The 20,220-nt window shown below is 50.0% G+C and overlaps 1 protein-coding gene across 1 annotated transcript in view; it reads left to right on the forward strand.

Annotated features, from left to right (window-relative positions):
* The window catches only part of LOC135057451 (alpha-2-macroglobulin-like protein 1), a 275,363-nt gene that overhangs the window by 100,470 nt on the left and 154,673 nt on the right, over positions 1–20,220 (forward strand). The window contains exons 17-19 of the mRNA XM_063963344.1: positions 10,467–10,661; positions 12,946–13,009; positions 18,105–18,333. Coding sequence (XP_063819414.1) covers positions 10,467–10,661; positions 12,946–13,009; positions 18,105–18,333 — 488 coding nt within the window. The remainder of the gene's footprint in view (positions 1–10,466; positions 10,662–12,945; positions 13,010–18,104; positions 18,334–20,220) is intronic.

Below are 20,220 nucleotides of genomic sequence, written 5' to 3' on the forward strand. Positions count from 1 at the left end.
CTAAGCGGCTGCTTCCTCCTCACAATCCACTAACCTCTCTGATGTTTCATCTGAAGAGGAGGGGCCGCATACAGTCCTGTTGGACACTGAATCTTGTGTTACTGACGAAGATTCTTCCTCACAAGTTGATGTCCCTGCCCTAGTGGTTGCTATTAAGCAGATAGCAGATCCTACACATCTCTGAAGATGTGGATTCCACTACAGTGGCCAAGAAAACTGATATTTTTAAACAGCAGAAAGTGGTTAGAACTGTGCTACTTCATTCTGATCATCTTGTGGACATCAGGCGGGAACCCTGGTCTACCCCATGTAAGAAATTCCCGCTCCCTAAACGGGCTTTGGCTCAATATCCTCTCCCTACAGAGTTATGTAATAAGTGGGAGAATCCACCGCCTGTGGATTCTTACATCACCCATCTAGTGGTATCGTCTACTCTGCCTGTCACCACTGTCACCTCACTGAAGGAACCGACAGATAAGCATGTGGAGGGCTGCCTGAAATCTATTTATTCCCTCATGGGGGCCATTCATAGACCCACGATAGCTGCCTCTTGGGCCGCAAAAGGTATTGAGGCATGGGTTCAGGCGTTTGAGGAAGATATTTCAGAGAATGCCAGACAGTACCTGTTTCACATATGCACAGCCACCTATTACATTCGGGAGGCATCCTCTGAGGCGGGGTACTGGCGGCCAAAGTGTCATCCACGTCTGTCTTGGCTCGCCGTATTCTGTGGTTATGGTCATGGTAAGTTGATCTAGACTTCAAGAAGACCTTGGAGGTACTCCCCTTCACTGGGGACATTTTATTTGGAAAGGACCTCAATAAAATAGTGTTTGAATTAGCAGCTGCGAAGACTGCTTTTCTTCCTCCTACTAATCCTTCTACACAGAAGGCGAAGACTACCACTTTTCGTTCCTTTTGACCTCAAGGGAAAGCCAAGGGTCAGACTTACTTGAGACAATCTCATGCTCCCAAGTCAAAACTGTCCTGGGCAGCCCATCAGCCTGCTTCAAAATAAGACAAGCCTGCTGCATGATGGGGCGGGCCTCCCCCTGGGGGACCCCAGGGTGGGAGGCCGACTTCTACAGTTCGCTCAGGTCTGGTTAAAGACCACTTTAGACGTTTGGGTACTGGAAGTTGTCTCCCACGGGTACACTGTCTCCTTCAAGAGACGTCCCCCTCACCAGTTCTGCACCACGGTACTCCCTTCGGATCTGTTGAAGGCGCAGGCTCTGCAAATTGTGGTAGGTTCCCTCCTGAGTACAGGAGTGGTTGTGCCGGTGCCTCAGTCCCAGCATGACAGAGGCTATTATTTGACCCTGTTTCTAGTGCAGAAGCTCAATGGGTCTTTTTGGCCTATACTCAACTTCAAATCACTGAACAAGTTTGTGAGGGTAGCCAAGTTTCGCACGGTAACGTTGTGCTCAATCGTGCTGGCTGCAGAACCTGGAGATTACATGGTATCCCTAAATATCACTACCAATTCCAGGCTCTGTCGTTTGGACTGGCCACGGCTCCTCGGATCATCACCAAGGTTATGGCCGTGATGACGACGCACCTCTGTCGCCAGAGAGTCAGAAACCTGCCGTACTTGGATGACCTGCTGATCCTGGCAAGTTTCCACGAAGTCTTACTCCGTCATCTACAATTGACGGTAAGTTGCCTACGAACTCATAGATACCTAATCATTTGGAAGAAGTCCTCGCTGGTCCCAGCTCAGAGCATGGTGCACCTAGGGGCGCTTCTAGACACACACAGTCAGAGACTGTTCCTGTCTCCAGACAAGGTCCTGAGAATCCAGGACAGGATAAGACACTTCATCCGTCACTCCAGAGTGTCGATTCACTCGGCGATGCAAGTACTTGGCCTGATGGTGTCGACGTACGACATGGTGGAGTATGCTCAATTTCATTCCCGCCCTCTGAAACGATTCATTCTTGCCAAGTGGGATGGCCTGCCTCATCGGATAAGATCCCAAATGATCTCGTTGACTCCGGAGCTTCGTTTGTCACTGACGTGGTGGCTCCAGGACCAGCAATTGAGCAGGGGCCGTCCCTTCTGGATCCCTGATAGGGTCCACCTGATGACGGATGCCATTCTGAGGGGATATGGAGCGGTGTTGGAGCAACACTCTCCTCACTGTCGGTGGACCAAGGAAGAATCACTCCTCCCAATAAACATCCTAGAGCTGACGGCGGTGTTTAATGCGTTATCACTTGCCCTGCTTCTGGTACAGAACAGGCCGGTTCAGGTACGGTCGGACAATGCTACGACAGTGGCATACATAAACCATCAAGGCGGCACTCGAAGCCGCATGGCTATGAAGGAAGTATCAAAAATTGTTGGACAGAACGCCATCTGCCAAGTATATCGGCAGTGTTCATTCCGGGTGTCCTGAACTGGGAAGCAGACTACCTCTGTTGCCAGGAGGTATACGCCGGAGAGTGTTGTCTTCATCCAGAAGTCTTTCAACTCCTAGTGGACAGGTGGGGCCTACCAGACGTAGACCTCATGGCGTCAAGACACAATCACAAGGTTCCAGTCTTCAGATCAAGGACAATGGATCCTCAAACAGCATTCGTGGACGCACTGGCAATTCCATGGAACTTTCCATGTGTTCCCTCCAGTGTCAGTCCTGCCAGGGTTCTACGGAAGTTCAAACAGGAAGGAGGAATGTTGCTTCTAGTCACTCCAGCTTGGCCCAGAAGGCATTGGGCATCCCCTTCTACTTCCTCAACGACCAGACCTCCTCGTACAGGGCCCTTGTCTCTACCCAGACCTGGCCAGACTGGCTTTGACAGCGTGGCTCTTGAAACATCACTCCTGAGAGCCAAAGGATTTTCAGAGACGGTTATTCAAACTATGATGAAAGCCCGCAAACCGGCCTCGGCCCGGATTTATTACAGGGTTTGGAATTCTTACTTCACTTCGTGTGCTGAGAAGAATTACGATGTCCATAGATTCAGAATTTCCAGAATACTGACTTTTCTGCAAAGAGGCCTGGACTTAGGCCTTCGTCTGGACTCCCTCAAGGTTCATATATCTGCCTCGTCAGTTTGGTTTCAGAGAAAAATTACCTCTATACCTGATGTTCATACATTCATTCAGGGTGTTATTTGGATTCAGCCTCCCTATGTCCCCCCTGTGGCTGCATGGGATTTGTCTGTTGTGCTGAATGCAGAGGCGTAACTAGGGTTTTCCGAGCCCAGGACAAGATGGAAAATGGCGCCCCCCCAAAAAATAAAAAACCACACCAAAAGAAGCATGTGCACGCGCCGAAGGCGCGTGTGGCGAAAAATGGGCGTGGCCACAAACCAGAAGGGGTGTGGCCACTGAAAATGGCCCACAGTGCCAGTTACATTGCCCCACAGTGCCGGATACAATGCCCCACAGTGCCGTATACATGCCCCACAGTGCCGGATACATGCCCCACAGTGCCGGATACATGCCCCACAGTGCCGGATACATTGCCCCACAGTGCCGGATACATTGTCCCTCAGTGCCGGATACAGTGCCCCACAGTGCCAGATACATTGCCCCACAGTGCTAGTTACATTGCCCCACAATGCCAGTTACATGCCCCACTCAGTGCCAGTTAATGAACCACTCAGTGCCAGTTAATGAACCACTCAGTGCCAGATACATGCCCCACTGTGCCGCCCCCCCCCCCCCCCCCCGTCACTCACCGCTTGTTGATATCTATGTGAGGGGAGGAGAGCACAGCGCAGCGCCTCTCCTTGCCCTCACCGCTCCAGGTCTCCGGCGGCTGTCTGGCGCCGGTTCGCTAGCCAATCAGAGCTCGCGGACCGGCAGCCAATCAGGAGCTGGTCCGCAAGCTCTGATTGGCTAACGCCGCTGGAGACCGGACACAGCAGCGCTGCTGGCAGCGCTGCTAGTGCTGGCAGCGGCGGTGAGGGGAGGGAGAGACGCTGCGCTCTCCTCCCCTCACATTTCGGCGTGACAGGGGCGAGCGGGGCATGATGCCCTGGCCGCCGGCGGCGCCCCCCTCTCCTGGGCCTGCCAAGGCGCCCAGGGCACGTGCCCCACTCGCCCTACCCTTGTTACGCCTCTGGCTGAATGCCCTGCAAGAGTCTCAATTTGAACCTCTTGAATCAGTGGACCATAAATGGCTCATCACAGCCAAGGTCCTGTTCTTGCTGGCCATTGCCTTGCAAGACGGGTGTCGGATTTAGGCGCTTTGTCCTGTCGTCCACCCTTTCTCATATTCCACAGAGACCGGGCGATTCTACGAACTTGTCTCAATTATTTGCCTAAGGTGGTGTCATCTTTTCACTTTAACCAAGAGACTGTGGTTCTGGACTTTGGCCCTTATTCCGAGTTGATCGCTCGCTAGCTACTTTTAGCAGCTGTGCAAACGCATAGTCGCCGCCCACGGGGGAGTTTATTTTCGCTTTGCAAGTGTGCGAACGTCTTTGCAGCCGAGCGCAAAAACATTTTGTGCAGTTTCAGAGTAGGTTTAGACTTACTCAGTCCTTGCGATCACTTCAGTCTTTTTGTTCCCGGAATTGACGTCAGACACCCGCCCTGCAAACTCCTGGACACGCCTGCGTTTTTACAAACACTCTCAGAAAACGGTCAGTTAACACCCACAAACGCCTTCTTCCTGTCAATCTCCTTGCGATCGGCTGTGCGAATGGATTCTTCGTTAAAGCCATCGCTTTGTACCTGTACGACGCACGTGCATACGCAGTAGGAACCTGATCGATGTGCTGCGAAAAATGGCAGCGAGCGATCAACTCGGAATGACCCCCTTTGTCTCTTCGGATTTGTCTCCCAAAGAACGTTCTTTGGATGTGGTAAGAGCTCTCCGTGTCTATGTGGAGAGGACTGCCTCCATCAGGAGGTCAGATTCCCTTTTTGTACTGTTTGGTTTTCACTAGAGATGTGCACCGGAAATTTTTCGGGTTTTGGATTCGGTTCCGCGGCCGTGTTTTGGATTCGGACGCGTTTTGGCAAAACCTCCCTGAAAATTTTTTGTCGGATTCGGGTGTGTTTTGGATTCGGGTGTTTTTTTTTAAAAAAAAACCCTCAAAAACAGCTTAAATCATAGAATTTGGGGGTCATTTTGATCCCATAGTATTATTAACCTCAATAACCATAATTTCCACTCATTTCCAGTCTATTCTGAACACCTCACACCTCACAATATTATTTTTAGTCCTAAAATTTGCACCAAGGTCGCTGGATGACTAAGCTAAGCGACACAAGTGGCCGACACAAACACCTGGCCCATCTAGGAGTGGCACTGCAGTGTCAGACAGGATGGCACTTCAAAAAAATAGTCCCCAAACAGCACATGATGCAAAGAAAAAAAGAGGAGCAATGAGGTAGCTGTGTGACTAAGCTAAGCGACACAAACACCTCAATATCACAGGAATTATTCGTTCTAATCAATGGTATTATTGGTCCAAATCACTGGAAGAAAATGACAGAATCACTGGAATCATTTGGCAAGATCACTGTAACTAATAATTAATTCTAAATCACTGATATTAATTGGTAAAATCTCGCTATCGCCTGCCTAGTGAAATGGAATCTAGATGGGATTTTGTACCGGGGACACAATAACTTAATCAATTGTCTAAATCTCAATGCACTAATGGCGGAAAACGGGCGCACGTCTAACAGCGCACTGATTATACTGAGAACTGATTATACTGATCAATCACTGATTATACTGAGCACTGATGATACTACGGAGAACTGACACTGAGCAGCGAGAACAGCACTGGACTATTGTACTGTAGTATACTGGTCACCACAATGCTGCACTGTACTACTATATATTTTATTTATTTATTTATTAGCAGTTTCTTATATAGCGCAGCATATTCCGTTGCGCTTTACAATTAGAACAACAATTATAGAACAAAACTGGGCAAAGACAGACAGAGGTAGGAAGGCCCTGCTCGCAAGCTTACAATCTATAGGGAAATAGGCATTGATACACAAGGATAGATGCTACCTGTCACATAATGGTTCCCCAGGTTGCTAGGTTCTTAATGGGTTGTATATGATATGATCACCCAGCAATGTTGGAAGACAAAATGTGAGTTTATGTGGACTGTACAGAGGGGATGTAACTTGATAGGGAAGCTGTGAAGGTTATGTGTGTGGGTCTGAAATTTGGTAGGCTTGTCTGAAGAGATGCAGCACAGATATGGATACTTGAAGTGACACGTAGCTGCAAGATACAGCAATGGCCTGCTGTACTGTACAACTATATACTGTTGGTCACCAAAATGCTGCACTGTACTACTATATATACTGTTCACAAAAATACAGCACAGATATGGAATGGATACTGGCAGTGACACAGAGCTGCAAGATACAGCAATGGCCTACTGTACTGTACAACTATATACTGTTGGTCACCAAAATGCTGCACTGTACTACTATATATACTGCTCACAAAAATGCAGCACAGATATGGAATGGATGCTTGTAGTGACACAGAGCTGCAAGATACAGCAATGGCCTACTGTACTGTACAACTATATACTGTTGGTCACCAAAATGCTGCACTGTACTACTATATATACTGCTCACAAAAATGCAGCACAGATATGGAATGGATACTTGCAGTGACACAGAGCTGCAAGATACAGCAATGGCCTACTGTACTACTATAATTATATACTGTTGGTCACCAAAATGCAGCACACTGAGCACAGATATTTGCAGCACACTGAGCACAGATATTTGCAGCACACTGAGCACAGATATGGAGCGTTTTCAGGCAGAGAACGTAGATATTTTCAGCACACTGAGCAGATATTTGCAGCACACTGAGCACAGATATGGAACTTTTCAGGCAGAGAATGTAGCCACGTCCTCTCCGTTCAATCTCCAATGCACGAGTGAAAATGGCGGCGACGCGCGGCTCTTTATATAGAATACGAATCTCGCAAGAATCAGACAGCGGGATGATGACGTTTCGGCCGCGTTTGGGTTAACCGAGCAAGGCGGGAAGATCCGAGGCTGCCTCGGAACCGTGTAAAATAGGTGAAGTTGGGGGGGTTCGGATCTCGACGAACCGAACCCGCTCATCTCTAGTTTTCACACACGTGGCTGGCCTGCGAATAAGCAAACCTTGGCCAGCTGGATTAGAATGGTGATTGTACAAGCTTATGCGCAGGCTGGGCTCCCAGCTGCTGCTGCAGTTAAAGCCCATTTTACCCGGTCTGTTGGACCCTCTTGGGCGGCCCGCAGTGGCGCGTCACCAGAACAATTGCGCAAGGCAGCTACGTGGTCCTCAGTGAACACGTTCATTAGGTTCTATGCCTTTAAAACTTCTGCCTCCCAGGATGCTTCCTTTGGACGCCGGGTTCTCTTACCTCGCTAGGGTGCGTCCCCTACCTTGAGGAACTGCTTTAGAACATCCCCGATGTTTTCCCTGTGGAACACAGTGTACCCCGCTGCAGAAAAGGAGATTTATGGTAAAACTTACCATGGTTAACTCTTTCTGCGATGTACACTGGGATCCACAGGGCGCCCACCCAGACGCACTTAGCTTCTATGGGTTTGTATGGCATTAGCCACTGGTCCGTTCTCCTGTCGTGAGAATGTGGTTCTATGTGACTAACATCTTCCGTCTCTTTTACCTGCTTCTGCATTGGACTGGTTAACGAAACTGAGCTCACAGTGCCTGGAGGCGGGGTTATAGAGGAGGCTCCGCAATGCATTCTGGGACAGTCAAAGCTTTGCCTGATGATGCCTCTGGATCAAGATCCCGCTCTACACCCCTGGGCCCTCATTCCGAGTTGATCGGTCGCAAGGCGAATTTAGCAGAGTTAAACACGCTAAGCCGCCGCCTACTGGGAGTGTATCTTAGCATCTTAAATTTGCGACCGATGTATTCGCAATATTGCGATCACAAACTACTTAGCAGTTTTAGAGTAGCTTCAGACTTACTCTGCCTGTGCGATCAGTTCAGTGCTTGTCGTTCCTGGTTTGACATCACAAACACACCCAGCGTTCGCCCAACCACTCCCCCGTTTCTCCGGCCACTCCTGCGTTTTTTCCGGAAACGGTAGCGTTTTCAGCCACACGCCCATAAAACGCCGTGTTTCCGCCCAGTAACACCCATTTCCTGTCAATCACATTACGATCGCCGGAGCGATGAAAAAGCCGTGAGTAAAAATACTTTCTTCATAGCAAAGATACTTGGCGCAGTCGCAGTGCGAATATTGCGCATGCGCACTAAGCGGAATTTCACTGCGATGCGATGAAAAATACCGAGCGAACGACTCGGAATGAGGGCCCTGATTTTTTCCCTGTGGAACCAGTGTACCTCGCAGAAAGAGAGTTAACGATGGTAAGTTCTTACCATAACTCTCCTTTTATCACTTCTCCAGGCTTCATACATCTGCCCCAATGTTTCCCATCCTCACCTTAATTTTGTTTCCATCCTAAGTGATAACAATAAATAATTTTTTTACACTTCTACAACAAAACTAGTTCCACTGATCACCCCACACTGTACAAACACAGACATGTCCTGCAGTATACAGCGGGAGAGACGGTCTACTGTCATGTATACTAGTCTCCACATAGCCATCCGTTACACAGTATGTAACCAGGGCCAGATGAAGTCTGGTGGGCAATGAAGGTGTGGGGGTCCCCACTACTGAACTTGCTTCACAAGTAACTCCGCAACTTCACACAAACATACACTTACACAAACACACACATTACACAGTACCCAGTCGTCAGGGAACAGCGCCGGAGCAGCAGACGGCTCACAGTCACTGTCTCACGGGATTCCCCATCACTATTCCAGAGAATAACACGGAGAAGCTCCTAGCCGGCCGCAGTTAATAAAAAGCTGAGCTGCCTGAAGGAGACTCCGTCGAATAAATATCTGTGGGGTCCCCGGGATGGCCGCCCCTTTTGCCCCTGCCTTAATCCGGCCCTGTATGCAGCATACAACTATTATATGTAATATGTAATGAGATGTCACTTGTAGCCCCTCATTATATGATGTCACTGAGTGTGGTTAGCTGAGGTGATGTACAGTAATTTGGGGTGGTGGGCTATGAGCGATCTCTCCGCTATACCCCTTGTACACAGTGTAAATGTGAGGATGTAACCATAGTCACATTAAGGGGGGGGATGCAGGGCATACTGTACCTCGGGCCCCACTTTGTGAGGGGGCCGCCCTGCCAGAGCACACTGACATCACTAGCTTTCCCTCTTAAGCAGCAGCACTAGCAGCAGCCAGAATATGAACAGGACAGTGTGCAGTGCAGGCAGAGACACAGGAATATCATGTTTCATGAGCTACCGCCAGAGCTTTCTGATCAGAGGAGAGCGAGGAGGGTGGAGAGAACTGTAAGTGACACAGGGATCCCAGCGTCTCCTCCTCCCCGCCTGGGTGTCTGAGTCCTGTGTAAACTGTTATGCAACTAAACCATTTGGGTCTAGAGATAGAGGCACACACAGAGGGTCCTCCTGAGTCCTGTCCCAGTGTGTAAGTAGTACATAGGCTGCAGCTATTCTTTCATGTGACAAGATACATTATTTTATTTTTCTATGTGTATTTTAAGGTTAAGTTGTATTTGTTTCACTACAAGAAAAGTTTATAAAATAGTTGTCTTTCAATTAGGTGGAGTTATAAACAGTACTCTGGCATAAATGAACTATTAGTTAAAACTAATATACACCATTGGTTTAAATTCAATATACACAATCCATACCTCCCACCATGACCCGTTCTAGTAGGCCCTACACACTGGGCGATAATAGTCAAAGATATGAACGATCTCGTTCATTAATGAACAAGATACCTTTCATACCTTTGAGTGTGGAGGCACCAGCGATGAACGATGCGCGGCCCCACGCTCGTTCATCGCTGGTGCCCCGTCGGCTGTGCATGCAGGCCAATATGGAGGATCTCGTTCATATTTGCCTGCACTTCTATGGAGCCGGGTGACGGGGGACTCCCCCTGTCACTGCCCCCCCGCGCGCTGCCGGGTCGCCCATCGGCCGTATCCGCCGCCGGGCAGCTCGGCGGCGAATCGCTCAATGCGTAGGGCCCTTAGGAGAGACAAATGCTCTCTACCTGGACTTCCTTCTTAATTTATGATTGCAATCACCTGTGTTGAATACCTTTCTTATCAATTAAATTGTTCAACACACGTGACACCAATCATATTTTAAGTGGGAAGTCCAGGTAGAGAGCATTTTGTCCCTCTTGGAATGGGACATGTTGGGAGGTATGCACAATCTAATACACCCCCCCCACCTTCCATCGGGGGCCCCCCTGTCTTAAGTGCCCCGGGCACCCCCAAGGCTTAATCCAGCCCTGGATGTAACTATGAATGGATAGGACAGATTATATGAGAGACTCTGATGGTAAATATTTCCAGTTCTCATTTTTCTCTAATTCTAAGAAACATAATCTCCATATAAATGTCCTAATACATGCCCCATCTGTGTTTCAGATGCAGAACCTCGTACAGGCCAAGCGCACCTATATATCCAACTGGCTAAATTACAGTCTCTGCCAGGATAAAAATGTACGAGTTATCGATTCTGACAGCGATTCTGACAGCAATTCTTTCAGTGTAGATTCTGACCCCTGGTTATGGCGTAGTTACTATCCGGAGAAAAAGAAGGATGTACAGAACATAGTGCAGGTAAGTGAACCATCCGCTCAGTGACTTGGGGCTGCCGTGTTTGCATAGAAGTATCTGGTAGCACAAATCTGTCCGCCAATTCCCATGTCAGCAAACAGAGCTACAGAACCCCTTGAGATAGTACTTTCAGAGGTGCGTGTTCCACTGGAGGTAAGGTCTGTGAGTGGATATAGATGCTTTGTGACATTCATAGATGACTCCACAAGAGTGACACGTGGGCTTCATCGGGGAGGAATCTGTAGTGGTGAGAAAGATTGCAGATCACAAGACGCTTGTAGAGAATCAAACAGGTCACAGGCTCAAACCCTGAGATCTAATAATGGTGGAGAGTATCTCAGATAGGTGAAACAATGTATAAGAATATATGGAATATGACATCAATTGACCACTGCCTAACCGCCAGTGCAAAATGGTGCCAGTGAACGAACAAACCGTACACTGGAGATGTATGATGAAGGATGCAGGCCTAGAGGAACAGTATTAGGTGGTTGCTGTGTCCACAGCAGGTTATCTACACAGAACGTGCATCATGCTTGGCTATTGCCAGGAAGGTAACGGCTACAGACAGTGGAATCCTGGTTACAGAAGAGCTGGATTTTGATATGCAGAACAGGTATGTATCGCTGGACATGCCAGCAGCTGGAGAATTATCTGAAACAGAAGCTACCAGTGTGGAAGTTTAGTCACAGTAAATATTTTCTGCAAGATCAAATATCGGCAAGCCACCTAAGAGGTATGATGAAGAATTTACAAACATTACATTCATTGAACCTCAAGACACCCAGAAAACCAAAGTCATAATCTGGCTGGTGTGAGTAGAAGTCCAAGATAGGAAAAAGGACATTGCAAGATTTAAAGGCTATTGTGAAAGACATCAGCAATGGTGACAGTAAACCTGGCTTCCACTGCTTCTGCAGATACAGTCACTGTGCGTCTGACTCGTAATAAGGAACTGTGGCCCTCATTCCGAGTTGTTCGCTCGCTAGCTGCTTTTAGCAGGCGTGCAAATGCTAAGCCGCCGCCCTCTGGGAGTGTATCTTAGCTTAGCAAAAGTGCGAACGAAAGGATCGCACAGCGGCTACAAAATAATTTTGTGCAGCTTCAGAGTAGCTACAGACTTACTCCTAGCTTGTGATCACTGCAGACTATTTAGTTTCTGTTTTGACGTCACGAACACGCCCTGCGTTCGGCCAGCCACGCCTACGTTTCACCAGTCACGCCTGTGTTTTTATCTGGCACGCCTGCGTTTTTCCGCTCACTCCCTGAAAACGGTCAGTTGACACCCAGAAACGCCCACTTCATGTCAATCACTCTGCGGCCAGCAGTGCGACTAAAAAGCTTCGCTAGACCTTGTGTGAAACTACATCGGACATTGTAAAAGTACGACGCGCATGCGCATTGCGCCTCATACGCATGCGCAGAGTTTACTTTTTTTTTGCCTGATCGCTGCGCTGCTAACGAAAGCAGCTAGCGATCAACTCGGAATGACCACCTAAGGACCTTGTTTAGCTTCAGTTGCAGTTTTGCTTAAAAAGCTAGCACTCATATGTTGGGGCCGCCTAGTACAGGGCAGGGCCACCCAGCATGCTAATTGCCACAAGCGATACGATCACAATTCAACTGCGATCACTTCGCAGACCCATCAAAATAGGGGTAGCCCCCTGTCCGCGCAGCCTGGCTGAGAAGGCGGGTGCAGCGCTGCCATATTTCCCTTCGCAGTGGCTGCATGTGACGTCACGCGGGTGCCCCAAAAATGGCACGGACCCACCGCATTTTTTGCGACACGCCTCCGCAATGCCACATCGCCACCCCTGACCACCCCGCGAACATCTCTTCCTGTCAATCAGGCAGAGGCGTTCGCATCACTGCAATACGACTGCGTTTGCTGGACCGTACACGTGCAGTACGGGACCTGCGTATGTGCATTGGTCCAAAAATCGGGAAAATGCGAACGCATCGCTTTACCGAACTAATCTGAATAAGGTCCTGAGTCAATAGCATGCCTGTACTATTCCTCCTCTGCATGTACAGCAGGGATGATATAATATCCATTCTCCGGCATTCTCAGTACATGTTGTGTTCTGTGGTGTATAGGACGAGGGAGGACGTATTATATATAATCATATACAGATCATTTAGATGGGTCAGGCCAGTCTGGCGGTGGAGTTAGGGTGGTAGTGCCCCAGCTGTCATAGATTGCAGTGGAAATCAATTGATCATTGATTAAATCTACTCCCTGCTGTATAAACACTCATATCTATACTGGACATTTGCTTCCCCGCAGGATCTCGGACTTTACATCCTGAGCAGCTGGAAAATCGCGGCACCGGTGACCTGCAAATCCTACGGTACGTGACATTATTGTCTGTCCAAAGCAGACCCTTGATATAGATTGTTCTCCTCTGAGAGCCTGAGCAACACTTGGCCACGCACCATGGGGGTAATTCCAAGTTGATCGCAGCAGGATTTTTGTTAGCAGTTGGGCAAAACCATGTGCACTGCAGGGGAGGCAGATGTAACATGTGCGGAGAGAGTTAGATTTGGGTGGGGTGTGTTCAATCTGCAATCTAATTTGCAGTGTAAAAATAAAGCAGCCAATATTTACCCTGCACAGAAATAAAATAACCGACCCAAATCTAACTCTCTCTGCACATGTTATATCTGCCTCCCCTCTGCAGTGCACATGGTTTTGCCCAATTGCTATCAAAAATCCTGCTGCGATCAACTTGGAATAACCCCCAATGGTTGTAAAAATCCAAACTCACCTGAATTTAGGTGATCCGAGTTAAACCGAGTCCCAATTTGGAGCAAAACCGAAAACAAAAACACTGAGGGTCTGCGCGCATTTCTAGTCATCGTATTTATTAACCTCTGAGGTGAGAGGTGGGCAGCGTGACCCCTAAATAGTGCCAACCGTCCATATAATAGTGGATTTATCTGTAAGATTACCATATAATGTCCATCCAGCAGTAAGTGTGGGATAGAGACAGATTATAGGTATCACGTATTGCATGTAATTATAGACTATATCAGTCCAGCCGCCAATCAGGAATCACAGCTCAGCTATCACAGGGGGATAGTACAGAGGTGTCCTCATTCACTTAGAGTTTATGTCATGAGATGCTTGCCACAACGTTGAGGCTCCTGCATGGGTAACATGCTGTACTCAAGAGTAGCATCCTGCACTCACGGGTACCATGTTGCACTCACGGGTACCATGCTGCACTCACTGGTAGCATCCTGCACTCACGGGTACCATGCTGTACTCACTGGTAGCATCCTGCACTCACGGTTACCATGTTGTACTCAATGGTAGCATCCTGCACTCACAGGTACCATGCTGTACTCACTGGTAGCATCCTGCACTCAGGGATACCATGCTGCACTCACGGGTATCATTCTGCACTCACGGGTACCATGCTGTACTCACGGGTACCATGCTGTACTCACGGGTAGCATCCTGCACTCACGGGTAGCATCCTGCACTCACGGGTAGCATCCTGCACTCACTGATAGTATGCTGCACTCACGGGTAGCATGCTGTTCTCACTGGTAGCATCCTGCACTCACGGGTAGCATCCTGCACTCCCGGGTACCATCCTATACTCACGGGTAGCATCCTGCACTCACGGGTACCATCCTGCACTCACGGGTACCACCCTGCACTCACAGGTACCATCCTGCACTCACGGGTAGCATGCTGTATTCACGGGTACCATGCTGCACTCACGGGTACCATGCTGTACTCACGGGTAGCATGCTGCACTCACAGGTAGCATCCTGCACTCACGGGTAGCATCCAGCACTCACGGGTAGCATCCTGCACTCACGGGTAGCATCCTGCACTCACGGGTAGCATCCTGCACTCACGGGTAGTATGCAGTACTCATGGGTAGCATCCCGCACTCACGGGTAGCATGATGTATGGGTAGCATCCTGCACTCCCGGGTAGCATCCTGCACTCCCGGGTAGCATCCTGCACTCCCGGGTAGCATCCTGCACTCATGGGTAGCATGCAGTACTCACGGGTAGCATCCCGCACTCACGGGTAGCATCCTGCTCTCATGGGTAGCATGCAGTACTCACAGGTAGCATGCAGTACTCATGGGTAGCATCCTGCACTCACGGGTAGCATCCTGCACTCACGGGTAGCATCCTGCAATCACGGGTAGCACCCTGCACTCAAGGGTAGCATGCTGTACTCACGGGTGGCAATCTGCACTGACGGGCAGCATCCTGCACTGATGGGTAGCATGCTGCACTCACGGGTAGCATCCTGCACTCACGGGTGCCAAGCTATGCTCACAGGTACCATGCTATACTCAGGGGCAGCATCCTGCACTCAGGGGTAGCATCCTGCACTCACGGGTACCATGTGGCACTCACGTGTAGCATCCTGCACTCGCGGGTAGCATGCAGTACTCACAGGTAGCATACCGCACTCACGGGTAGCATCCTGCACTCAAGGGTAGCATGCTGTACTCACGGGTACCATGCTGCACTCACGGGTGGCATGCTGCACTCACGGGTAGCATGCTGCACTCACAGGTAGCATGCTGCACTCACGGGTAGCAATTGCACTCATGGGTAGCATCCTGCATTCATGGGTACCATGCTGTACTCACGGTTAGCATCCTGCGCTCACGGTTAGCATCCTGCGCTCACGGGTACCATGCTGTACTAACGGGTAGCATCCTGCACTCAGGGGTACCATGCTGCACTCACGGGTAGCATCCTGCACTCACAGGTAGCATACCGCACTCACGGGTAGCATCCCGCACTCACGGGTAGCATGCTGCACTCACGGGTAGCATGCTGTACTCACGGGTAGCATCCTGCACTCCCGCGTAGCATCCTGCACTCCCGCGTAGCATCCTGCACTCCCGCGTAGCATGCTGCACTCACGGGTAGCATCCCGCACTCACGGGTAGCATCCCGCACTCACGTGTAGCATCCTGCACTCCCAGGTAGCATCCTGCACTCACGGTTAGCATCCCGCACTCACGGTTAGCATCCCGCACTCACGGATAGCATGCTGCACTCCCGGGTAGCATCCTGTACTCACGGGTAGCATTCTGCACTCCCGGGTAGCATTCTGCACTCCCGGGTAGCATCCTGCACTCCCGGGTAGCATCCTGCACTCCCGCGTAACATGCTGCACTCACGGGTAGCATCCCGCACTCCCGGGTAGCATGCTGCACTCCCAGGTAGCATCCTGCACTCCCAGGTAGCATCCTGCACTCACGGTTAGCATCCCGCACTCACGGGTAGCATCCTGTACTCACGGGTAGTATCTCGCACTCACGGGTAGCATTCTGCACTCCTGGGTAGCATCCTGCACTCATGGGTAGCATCCCGCACTCACGGGTAGCATCCTGCACTCACGGGTAGCATCTTGCCCTCAAGGGTAGCATGCTGTACTCGCGGATAGCATCCTGCACTCGCGGGTAGCATCCAGCACTCGCGGGTAGCATCCTGCACTGACGGGTAGCATCCTGCACTGACGGGTAGCATCCTGCACTGACGGGTAGCATCCTGCACTCACGGGTAGCATCCTGCACTCACGGGTAGCATGCTGCACTCAAGGGTAGCATGCTGTACTCACGGGTAGCATCCTGCACTCACGGGCAGCATCCTGCACTCATGGGTACCATGCTGTACTCACGGTTAGCATCCTGCGCTCACGGGTACCATGCTGTACTAACGGGTAGCATCCTGCACTCAGGGGTACCACGCTGCACTCACGGGTAGCATCCTGCACTCACAGGTAGCATACCGCACTCACGGGTAGCATCCCGCACTCACGGGTAGCATGCTGCACTCACGGGTAGCATGCTGCACTCACGGGTAGCATCCTGCACTCACGGGTAGCATCCTGCACTCCCGCGTAGCATCCTGCACTCCCGCGTAGCATGCTGCACTCACGGGTAGTATCCCGCACTCACGGGTAGCATCCCGCACTCACGGGTAGCATCCTGCACTCACGGGTAGCATCCTGCACTCCCAGGTAGCATCCTGCACTCACGGTTAGCATCCCGCACTCCCGGGTAGCATCCTGTACTCACGGGTAGTATCCCGCACTCACGGGTAGCATTCTGCACTCCTGGGTAGCATCCTGCACTCCCGGGTAGCATCCTGCACTCCCGCGTAACATGCTGCACTCACGGGTAGCATGCTGCACTCACGGGTAGCATGCTGCACTCACGGGTAGCATGCTGCACTCACGGGTAGCATGCTGCACTCACGGGTAGCATGCTGCACTCCCAGGTAGCATCCTGCACTCCCAGGTAGCATCCTGCACTCCCGGTTAGCATCCCGCACTCACGGGTAGCATGCTGCACTCCCGGGTAGCATCCTGTACTCACGGGTAGTATCTCGCACTCACGGGTAGCATTCTGCACTCCTGGGTAGCATCCTGCACTCATGGGTAGCATCCCGCACTCACGGGTAGCATCCCGCACTCACGGGTAGCATCCTGCACTCACGGGTAGCATGCTGTACTCACGGGTAGCATCCTGCACTCGCGGGTAGCATCCAGCACTCGCGGGTAGCATCCTGCACTGACGGGTAGCATCCTGCACTGACGGGTAGCATCCTGCACTCCCGGGTAGCATGCTGTACTCACGGGTAGCATCCTGCACTCAAGGGTAGCATGCTGCACTCAAGGGTAGCATCCTGCACTCACGGGCAGCATCCTGCACTCCCGGGTAGCATCCTGCACTCCCGGGTAGCATCCTGCACTCCCGGGTAGCATCCTGCACTCTGGCACTTTATCCTGACTCTTGCTACCTTTCTAGACTTTATTATGACCTCTCTCCCCCAACCTCTCTGTCCATCTCTTGAAGACTCTTCTGATAATTAGCTCATGCATCAGAGCCCTTCTCTGGTTTAATACATTGTTTTATAGGAGATAGGGCTCCAAGATTTCCAGACAGTTCTCAAGGTGGTGACTTATCACTAACCTATAAAATGCAATATAAATGTTTCTGCCACTAATACCTAATCCTACAGTATATAACCAGTAATGGTAATATCAGGGGCAGCAGTGATTGCCACTTCTGGGCTTCTCCCCATCACAAACCTCTTTGGAGAATGGAGCACTTTTCATTTTCAATTATGTCTTAGATAAAACCCCCAACACTTATTATTTGCCAACTTCTGTATATGCAGTTACTGTGCTGTCCCCAGTATTCAGTATGTGAAACCATAGGGATCAGAGCCCTTATTTCCTATTTCTATTAAGAAATAATGGTGAAACACTAAGCACATGTGCCAGTAACCAGGGTGGCCAGTAACCAGGCCTGGCAGAGAACTCAGGACCGGAGTCTGAATCAGAGAACTCAGGGCTGGAGTCTGAATCAGGAAACTCAGGACTGGAGTCTAAATCAGAGAACTCAGGACTGGAGTCTGAATCATAGAACTCAGGACTGGACTCTGAATCAGGGAACTCAGGACTGAAGTCTGGATTAAAGAACTCAGGAGGGGAGTCTGAATCGGAGAACTCGGGACCAGAGTCTGAATCGGAGAACTCGGGACCGGAGTCTGAATCGGAGAACTCGGGACCGGAGTCTGAATCGGAGAACTCGGGACCGGAGTCTGAATCGGAGAACTCGGGACCGGAGTCTGAATCGGAGAACTCGGGACCGGAGTCTGAATTGGAGAATTCGGGACCGTAGTCTGAATTGGAGAATTCGGGACCGTAGTCTGAATTGGAGAACTCGGGACCAGAGTCTGAATCAGGTGCAAAGAATTGGAATACATTACAGGGAGCTCAGAGCTTAAATGAGCCACAGGAGACTCATGCCTTGCATCAGCTGCAGAACACTCTACAGACCGCTATGAGGCACCCAGGAGCGGAGCCAGACCAGGAGCAATCTGGTGGTGAAATAAACAGGAGCCTGAGCCCACGGCAGAGTATTCTTGGTAGGTGCCGATATAACCAGGAGCCCTACGGTCTCATGTCTTCCCTCATATGTTGTGTTCTGGTTGGTGTGAGAGGTCACCTCTGCAGTGACATAACTTTATATCTCTCTGTCATGTGTCTTTGCGTTATGGTCTGGCTTAGTGGAATTTGCATGAGAATGCCCTTGCTGTACACTGGCTATGCTTGTCTACACCGCACACGTTCCACCTCCCTGAATATAAGAAGCAAGAAGCGCAGACTGAGAACTACTGTATGCATATGCATGTAGGACTTTATTGTGCATGAACTCAGTACAGAGATGCATAGATATGCGACAGTACTCATCCCACCCGCCAACGTGTCTCTATTTGCGAAAAATTAGATGGTATTTTTATATTTTCTCTTGATTTGTCATCTTGCACACACCTTGCACAATAAGATTTACTACAGCATCTGGGGGAAAACTGCCTCTAAGCTGCATAGTGTATTTCAGGAGGTACACTGTGTCCAACTCTGGTCTCTAAGTTCATCCAAAGGTTCTGCTCTTTGGACTTGCCTTCAGCATACAGGTCTCACAGCCGGTTGGAGGTTCCTTGGATTGCTATTATCACCAATGGATCACAAATAACTTTCTGAGGGATTGCTTCTATTACGGTTCACATGGTCCATCAAACAATATCTGCTTCCCTCGCTCTGCAAAAAGCTTTTAACTCCTATCATCCAGATCTAGACGATGTCTAGTGTGTGGACCCAGCTGTAGTCCTTTTCTGTACTCTTGTTGGCCATTGTCATCGTTTGGTCTGTTGACGGTGTGAATGTTGACCATACAAATAGGAGTGGCGTAGACACAGAGCAGAGGTGAGAGTCTCACATATCCGTGGCCTTCACCAGGGTCCCCTGCATGAGGGTTTCAGCTTGGTGCGCCCGATACGCAGGTCATGGCACTCTGATTAAGCTCCTATATACGGGTGGGTGGGTACATAGGCAGTCAGGAAGACTGGTTGTAGTGCGATGTACTGGGGAGTAGTCATTACAAATGGGTCAGGTACCAGGGGACAGGCAGGATCAGGTCAGGAGATAACCAACGTTGGAACCAGGAAGTCACAAGGAGAGAACCAGGGGAACAGATGAGGAGCACGCTCAGACCACAGGTGACTACGCAGGGCGTTCCAGCAGAACAGAACCTGGAGATCAGGATGGAATACACTGGCAGTGGCAGAGACTTCCTTATATAGTCAGGAGATTGGCGCCAACATGATGTCAAGTTTTGTTGCGTCTGTCTATTTAAAATTCATACAGAGGGGCGTATTCATCATGTTTCTTAGTGGAGGCTGGACGTCCCCCGATAAATAGCTTGGGATGCGGTCAATTTACCTACAATCAAAATCCTGACAGTAAAAATCCCGACAACCATTGACCAACAGACAAAATCCCAACAAAGTCTAAATACCGACATTTAAAATACCGACAAGGTCAAAATACCGACATTTAAAATACAGGCAAGGTCAAAATACGGGACATTTAAAATGTCGACAGGTCAAAAAGTCAACATGATTTTTTTTCATGATTTTTTCATTGAAACCGACTTGTTCATACTTTACCATCCCAGTGGACACAGAGGGGGAATATAATAGGGTGCACGAAGCATGGCGAGCG

The sequence above is a fragment of the Pseudophryne corroboree genome, chromosome 3 (assembly GCF_028390025.1).
Source record: "Pseudophryne corroboree isolate aPseCor3 chromosome 3, aPseCor3.hap2, whole genome shotgun sequence".
Taxonomy (NCBI): Eukaryota; Metazoa; Chordata; class Amphibia; order Anura; family Myobatrachidae; genus Pseudophryne; species Pseudophryne corroboree.